At 43.6% G+C, this 8,637-nt stretch overlaps 1 protein-coding gene across 1 annotated transcript in view; it reads left to right on the top strand.

Annotated features, from left to right (window-relative positions):
• The first annotated feature begins 72 nt into the window (after window positions 1-72).
• Window positions 73-8,637, top strand: part of MB21D2 (Mab-21 domain containing 2) — a 60,427-nt gene continuing 51,862 nt past the window's right edge. The window contains exon 1 of the mRNA XM_009883368.1: window positions 73-283. Coding sequence (XP_009881670.1) covers window positions 73-283 — 211 coding nt within the window. The remainder of the gene's footprint in view (window positions 284-8,637) is intronic.

Genomic DNA, 8,637 nt, shown 5'->3' with positions numbered 1-8,637 from the left:
TTTTTTTTTTTTTTTTTTCCCCCCCCCTTCCTCTCCCTTTTTTTTTTTTTTTTTTTTTTTTTTTTTTTTTGCATGAAGATGGCGGCGCCTCTCGCCAGCAAGGCAGGGTCCGCCGGCACCAACAGCAAACCTCCCTTCCCGGAGCTGGATTTCCGATCGGGAGCCAGGGTGGAGGAATTGAATAAACTCATCCAGGAATTCACCAAACACGACCAGAGGGAATACGACGACCAGCGAGCCCTGGAGATCCACACTGCGAAGGACTTCATCTTCTCCATGCTGGGTAGGGCAGGGACCGTGCGGGGCGGGGGCAGGGGCGATGCCGGCCGGGGACCCCGGGGTAGGGCTCCGCGACGGTGCGGCACCGGCGGACCCTTTCCCCCCGCCGCGGGCACGCCGAGCTGGAGGGTCCCCGGCCGTAGGGCGGGTCTCACCCCCAGGAAACTATTTTTTCCCGTCCTATCCACCCAGCCTTTAGCAGCGATGTATTTATAAGCACAGAGGAGAGGCTGGGTCGCAGGGCTGGCCGGTGCCCGAGAAACACGCCGAGCCCAGCAAGGCTGGAGGCGAGGCGAGCCCGACCCTTCACTGTTTTTTTCCCCCAACTATCAGGGCTATCAACACAAATATTTTTTTTCTGGACCGCTTATTTTGATTTTTAGACTGGCTGATGCTTGTACAGGAGCATCCTCTAAACTGCGTTTCTTGCTTAGGTTGCAAAACTTGCTGCGAGTGGAGCAAGTCAGATCGTGGCAGGGGAGTCCTCATCTGCCTGAAACTTTGAATCGTGGGCAGGGATCCTCAAACCAGGCTGAAACATGTGTTAGCCCTTGCAGAAATCACCTGGGCTCTGGCATGACTAAGGCTCCTTCAGATTACCAGTGCAATGACTAACAACTCTGATTCTCTAGGTAGTCAGTTCCTGATAAATATTTACCTTGTTTTGACTAAGAAATCACTCACACGAACAAGACCCTTCAGGATATGAAAGGATGCTCTTTAATGTGCAGGTTGGACCTTGAAATCAGTCACTCAGGTTTGAATCAATCTCTCAAACATTTCTGCATGTAAAATAAGGACATGGGTAAACCGCAGCTGTGGCCAGTGAATGGTTCTTTGTAACTCAGAGGTGCCCATACACCCTCGAAGTGTATTCGGCAGGAACTAAGTGTATGGTCTACATGTACACCGTGAATAACCTACATCACTGTTCTCATTCAGAAGCACAGGGCTATCCTATTGCAATAATAATTATTTTCTGTATCTGGGGCGGTAATTGCTATAATAATCACTTGCTCTATAGCTGTGAACATACCTACACTCCCTAAATGAGAATCTACACGTCCATCTGTTTATCTTGCAAGGTACCTGGATAAGTGTAATTGCCTGCTGTGGGATTTGCACAATTTTGAGTGTGTATTGGTTTTTCACTAAGGGCTGGACAGGATATAGCAGACTAAATTTAGCTTGAGAACAAGGACAACAAGTTGAAAAGTCAGTAGTGTGTATATTTATAGTTGCTATTATAAATATTTTTCCCTTCCTGTTTAAAAAAAATGATGTGGTGAAGCCATGGTTGCATCAAAGCCTGTAGGATTTTTGTTATTGAAAACCTGATCCTGTGGAAGTCATCCACTATTATGGTCTGACACATTTTTCAATTGGGGCTTTAAATAACTGGCTGAGGAAGCAGGGCTGGATGGGATGAAGCAAAGAGAAGTGGAGAGAAAACAGCCAGACCAGCAGTTCTGGGTGTGTGGCTAGCAAGTAGAGAAAGCTTTATACGATCCTGTTTAAGCATTACTAGTCTTTTCAGGGGACAGGGACCACAGCGTTTCTTCCTGCCTCATGCAGGAGAAGGCAACAGAAGAAAGACAGAAGAACGGGCTGCAGTGTGCCTTGTATTTCTGCAAACGCACCCTAATGCCTGGCTGTTCATGCAAACAGGGAGCCTTAGGCTGTTTAGACAGAACATAAATTAATGTGGCTATCTTTGTTAATATAATGGCTAGGAGATGAGTGTTCTTCACTTTAAAATATATAAACTAAAACCAGGGTTTAAACAAAAGCTGTATTTCTGTTTAAATTATGCCTGGCAATTTTCAATGAGACTTATTTCTGAATAAAAGAAGAGACTTGAGGATCAAGCCCAGGACAGAAGCGGAGATGGGGTGTCTCATTTGTCTTCATTAGACCCAGAAGTTGGGGTTGTGGATCAGACCCTTCTTAGCTAGAAAGGCTCTTAAATCTAAAAGGATTTAACTTACTAATAAATAACTCTTTCCCCTGTGCCTGATCCCTCCCATACGTACTGCTCTTATCTCATCGGGTGATGATAGGAAAATTAAACGTAGCTTTCCTGATTTAATTACATTGGTGTGTAATTGGTGGATGAATGATAGGCGAGGAGACTTTGTGCGGATTCTCAGATGTTTGTACTCTGCACAGCTTGCCCTCTAGGTCAGGTCTTTTCTTTCTGTTTTATATTAACTCTTTTTTGTCTGTGTTGTCTTGCCCTGGCTATTAGCGACTGAACTCTGGGAGATCTCAAGAGTTGGGCTATGATGAAATTAGGGACAGGTACTGCTTGTCATGCCTTTGTCCAGAATCTTGTGCCCCAAGCATTAGACTAGGACTGCAAATGACCTACCTGTCTGGTGGAGGAAGTGTTTTCTGAATGTGGACAGTTCCTGGGCATCCCATTCATAGTCACCGAGACCATATGGTTTTGCGAACAACCTACACTGAAACAACACGTGTCTTGGTGCCTTTGCTGGGTAACTTCCTGTAGTCGCACTGAGCTGTGCCTGATCATTCCTTGTCTCTTTGACACAGGTATAACCGAGTCTCAAAGGAGTCAAAGGCTGTATTAATCAAGAAAATGAGTGGAGAAAAGACAGTCTTATGTTCTGGGCAGCAGGCTGGCTGGGAGTGACTGAGAGACCAAGTCTCTGCCTGCCAGTCGTGAAAGGAGCTAATTACTGACTCTCCCTGTGACTCAGTTTTGGAGTTGTTTTTGTGCTTAAAGAGTGATAAAGGAGTATTTTCATCAAGTGATGATATTACAGTCAATGATATTTTGATTTTTAAAGCACTTGCTGCTATTGTGATGAGAGGTGCATGGCACTCATATTAAAAACTTTCTAGAGGTACCTGACCTAGAGAGTGTTGTTCCTGCAGTACAAGTACTTCCAGGGAACTTCTTTAATAAACACTACCTGTCTCTTTCTGTTCAGCACCTAAGTAAAAAAGTGTTGTAATGCACAGATGTGTTAGGCTTAAAAAAGCCATATATTATGCTCTTGGGAACTAGAACATTGCATATTAAACAGCCCCTTTAAATTTCTAGTGCTATTGCTGCCTCAACCCAGCTCATGTTATTAGGGATACTGACTCTATGTTTTACTTCTTAACAAGAGAAAAGAGCAAGGAGATATGAATAAATACAGACTCTACAGAGCTGTTTCCTCCACTCCAGGCACACATTGGCATTCAGTCATCTAGAGCAGTTTTCAAGCTCTTCAGGTTGGTATTTTGTTTCCCTTTCCTATCATAACATTTTTTCTTCTCTGTGGACTCAGAAGAGGGATGCTCAGGATATTTCATACTATTCTCTTTCTCTCGTTGCTGTCTTCCCCACCCAGATCAGGGTAAGGAATGGTTTAAATTGGTGCTAAAGTGGCCTTGGTTTTGTTTTTTTTTTCCAGGCCTCTAGTGTATCTTTTTGTCACTTCAGTGGTTGCATCTCACTTCTGCAGGAGCTGCCCATCAGGACAGGCCACACTTTGAGGATCTGCAGCCAGCTGCAACTTAAAGCTGTTGACAAGACCTCTAGAGAGCTTGTAGCAGCACCTGATACAGGAGAGGTGGTGAACCTATTCTGAGAGCATTCCCCTTTTCTCTGGTGTCTGCCCGGTGCTGAGCTGGGAGTGCTAGCAAGTGTTTGTGATAGAGGCAAGTCTCATAGTGGAGGCAGAGCTGGCATCAGCGAAAGATTTCTGCTGCCAATACCAGCTTACCAAATGGAGTGAGTTACCCTGCTGGGCCCCTGCATCTGTAGCAAGGCTTCCAGCTGTTTCTTGGACTGACAGACCCCTAAAACATGTGCAGTGGAGGTGCAGATTGCTGTGCTGAGAACACAGGTGTCCTGACAGCAGCTTGCTTTTATTAGCATCTTCTACAAGAGGAGCATTTCACGGTTCTCCCCTGTACCTGAGGTCTGTATAGCAGAACAACATTGGTAGTCTGACTTTGTTGTGTGGGTTTGTGCAGCGTTTTTTCTTCCTTTCCCTAACTGGCATAACTTGCTGATGAAGTCTTCTATTGCAGATGAGATTTCAGGCATTGTTGGAAGTGTTACCTGTTTGTATATGATACGTCACAGAAGTTCTCTGGTATCTCTTTTTGTGTTGAGCTGATGAAATAGCAACAGGATTGGAGTGATCTCTCTAGGGTTAAGTCTTTTGTGTGTGTGCGCCTTTTCTCAAGAGAGGCCAATCATGATAGGAGCACACTGTACTCTGAGGCCTATGTTAATAAAGACTCCCTGCTGGCATTCCCTGTGCTGCTGAATGCATAATGCACAGCTGTTAAAAACAACCTTACTGTATTGCAGATTTCGTTTCTGGCTTCTGTTGGGTCTCCTCTCCCTGCAGGCCACATGTTTCTATATTTGGATTTGAGGTTGTGGGGGCTTTGTTTTGTTTTTGTTTTTTTCTTAAGGGACAGGGTTCTATGCTGGTAAACTAACCTAGCAAGGCATTGGTAGCTTCTATTTGGTTATAGCTCCTAGAAGTTAGCCAGTTCCATCTAACTGGGGATTTGTTCCCTGTAACTAGTTTAAAAGGATCTGTAGCCTCCTCTGTCTCTTTGTTCAAAGGGATTGCTGCTCCATGTATGTGTGCAGGGAAAATAGCTTGAAAATCTTTCAATTTGTTTTAAGATGCTGGTACTTCACTTGCTAAACTACTGTTTTGAAACATTAGGCTGTGATGCAAAGCATTTAGTGTAATAGCTAGGAACATGTCCTAAGGGCACAAATTCTCATGGCGGGCTTGTCAAACTGCCCACCGCCTGTTCCTTCAGTCTGTGGAAATATTTGTAAAAGATTTGGGTGAATACTTGCCAAGCCCAATTATGCAATTATGTTTTAAGGGCAATTTTATAATTATAGTGGAGGATGGTAACCAGGATACGTGAGTTGTTGGGTTTCTGACTTTTCCTTTTTTCTTCCACATGGCTTTGCATGAATGCTAAAACATTTGGAGCAATTCTAGTCAGAAACCAGTTGTTTGACTTTCTTTTAGGCAGCTGGCTATTTTTGTAGGTGAAGCTAAATTAGAGGCAAATACAACGTTGCTCAGGAAGGCTGGAGGACATGTTTTATTTTAGCTTTGGTAATTTATTAGACAGATAGATACTTGGAGATCCAGAGCAGCCCATAGGCAAAGTCCAGTCTAGAGGAGATTCTGGATGTCGTAGTCCTGCCTGGACTTCTCAAAGGGAATCTCCAAGCTGTGCAAGTCTTTTGGATAGTTGGGATTGTCTGTCTTAATTTCTATTTGACAAATGCCAAGTTCCTGTGGGCTTTAACCATCCGCTGTACAGCTAAAACTTTTGAATCTTTTTTTGGACCTTGACATTGACACTTTTGCCCCTGTGCATGTCCCAGTCCTTTTGCTGCAAAGATGGTTTTCCCTGCCACATCTCTGAAACCCTTCCCTCTGTTCCTTCCTCTGTCCAGTTCAGACTGTAGCAGTTTGTACTCTGCAAGACTGGTTAGGTGAGAAAGTGCTAGGAAGAAATGTGGTTAAGACCAAGAGATTAGCTCTAGCCTCCAGTCAAGGGGGCTTCAGTTGCCAGGCTCCTCGTTTCCTATGAAGAGAGAGTCTTAAGAGTTGAATGCATTATGTAGGATAACATACCTCCTGAGCCAGGTTTTCCTTTAGCAACTTACAGCTGGGTTGGGTTAAGTTCCATAGCCTAAAAGAGAAGCGTTGATTCTGCTCATTGCTAGCTTTCCCAGGTATCATCTGAACAAGGAGATAAAATTCCCTGAGAGTAACAATCCATTCATCTGCACAACAGACTATATTACATTTAGACTTTCTTTAATTTGCCTGTCTTCAGGGTATGAAAGAAGCAGTAGAGTAGATGGAGTTCTGGGGAGGCAAAGAAGGGTGTCTGTCCTGCTTTTTTCCCCAGAAAAGCAGGGGACCTATCATGGGAGCAAAAGCAGACGGCAGCTTTGAATGTTGTACTCACAGAACATCCCTTATTGAGAAAATAGGAGTGTGCCAGCATGGGAGCAAGGGTGAGAGCTGAAAAATGACCTTTAGGAAGATGTCTCGAGTTATTTGCTCGAGTCTTGTTCTGATCACTAGTAGTATGATCTGAGTTCAGGAGACTGAACTGTAGCTTTATTAGAACTTGCAACCGTACTTCATAGGTTCTCCATCCTAACTATGGGTTTTATATACAGTGAAGGTTTATGACTTCTGTTAGCACAAACATGTCTTACTGTCTGACTAACAAAAATATGAAGGTTGGCTTCTTTTTTGGCTAATGCAACTGGAAGGCAGCTTATGAGACATTCAAAATAAATCTTTCAGCAGCAGCTGATGTTCCGATTGACAGATGCTGCTATGGATTTTGCTCTCTTTAATAAAGAGAACTCCACTGTTTGCTTTCATTTCTGCCATTCTGTTGCATTCCCTTTTACTGCAAATAGCAATTGTCCTGGACTGAGTGGATTAATCTGCACCTCAGTATTTCAGCCAACCTGACAGGTCCCTGAATCATGTACTTCTGCATTAGATAAACTTTCTGCATTTCTTTCAAAGCGCCATTTCAGTGACTTTCTGGTTGTAAGGGAATCAACATGTGCTGTAGCATTCAGTTTGAGGAAGATAGATTCCCTTCTCCCTGACATATTTGACGTTTGAGCTTTTAATAAACACTTGATGCTAAGGAAGTTACAGTAATCCTGTTAACGCATTATATTTCACCTGTCAGACAATATGATTTTAATCTAATTTAAAGCATTTAATTAGAAGGTTGTTAATGCATTTTGTTAAGAGCGTGCTGGTGTCGAAAGTACAATTTGCATACCACTGAGTGGGGGTGATTAATTACTTTAAGGTTCGTAATATCCGTGTCTTTGAAACAGCAGTGGTAGCTACTTCCACCCACTCATGTTTAGGGCTGTGGGCAGAAGTTTGCACAGCGCTGGGTGGCTTCAGCTTGTGGAACAGGAGGTGGGTGGCATCCGTTTCACCTTAAGAAAATCACTCTGTAGGTAAAACACTGAGTCACAACACCCTAGACCTATGTTCCAATCTGAGCTGCCCCCAAATTTACACAGACCTGCCCAAGTTTCTGAATATAATGATATGTAGTGGGACCTCGGTACCACCAGAAGCTTTCCTCGTCTCCTGTGCTTCAGCAATCTGTGAAAGGTGGGGTGGTACCTGAATAGTGGAACATTCTGGTGGTGGTGTTCTTCATGACAGGATGGTTTAACCATTCAACCCTCCAAGACTGAAGCTGCAAAAGGAAGTCTGTTTTTGAGAGTCTAGCCTCAGAAAGTATTTAAATAGTAAAGGCAAACAGTTGCTTTGTCATTGGATGTTGGTGTAGCGGTGTCGAGATCAAGTACAGTTCAGCCTCTGAGAGACAGGTTACAACCTGACCCAGTTAGGCAGTTCTAGCAAGTAATTTTATTTTATACTGAAGGGATCCCAGAGCAAAATTGGGATAAATTAGTTTAAAGAGTGCATCCTGGGCACAGTCTGAATGCTCATGTAATTTGGCAGAGTCATGCAATGCCAAGCGGTAGAAAGCAGCAGTTTGGGGCAGAGAGCAAGGGAAAAATACAAGACATGGCCAAAGCTAGAAATCCTGCTGGGATAGCCATAAGGAATTGGCAGAGAAACTTTTCTTTGTGTGTGTCCAATGACAGCTTTCTAATATCACAGTTTAGATGAAAAGTAGGGGTTTATGTGTGGGATGTTGTTGGTCTGCTTAGATCTTCTGTACTATGGCCTGCAGTCAGACCATGCGGAATTTCTTCCACCCACTGGTGGAGTAAGAGTTCGTAGAAGATTTGGTCCAGAACTGCTGAGCAGCTAGAGAACACTTGCAGTTGCATCTAGAAATAACAAAGTCGGTTCTTGCTTTACTGCATAGTCTGCTAGGCAATGGGCTTTTTCTGTTCTAAAATGTCTTATATCAACTGCCCTGTTCATGTTGTAAGATCTTTTGCCGCTGCTCCACACCTCTCTCGAGGAAGGATGTTCTTATTCAGTGGTGCATATATGACCTTGTTTAGAAAATCGGGTGCTGAGGTTGTGAGGATGGAGTTGTATTAAACAGCTATCAAAAATGCTAAAACAAACAATGCAATTAGCTTCTGTGCTTTTCCCTTTAGCACTTCTACTCTTTGCATTTTAATGGATCCCTTGAAGAGCTGGTGCTGCTTTCGGTCACTCCTCTTGGAAATGAATCCTGCGCTAATAGCTCTGGCTGGGCCTGATCCACAGGCAGATGCTTGGAGATATTTCATGTTTGTTTTGTACCTCACTAATTAATGTATAACTTAGTGGTAGAACAGCAGGAAAGCTGCGTTTGCTGACACTT

Source organism: Charadrius vociferus, unplaced genomic scaffold (assembly GCF_000708025.1).
Source record: "Charadrius vociferus isolate BGI_N301 unplaced genomic scaffold, ASM70802v2 scaffold214, whole genome shotgun sequence".
In the NCBI taxonomy this organism is placed as follows: domain Eukaryota; kingdom Metazoa; phylum Chordata; class Aves; order Charadriiformes; family Charadriidae; genus Charadrius; species Charadrius vociferus.
The sequence above is the reverse complement of the archived record's forward strand: the minus strand, read 5'-3'. Positions and strand labels throughout refer to the sequence as shown.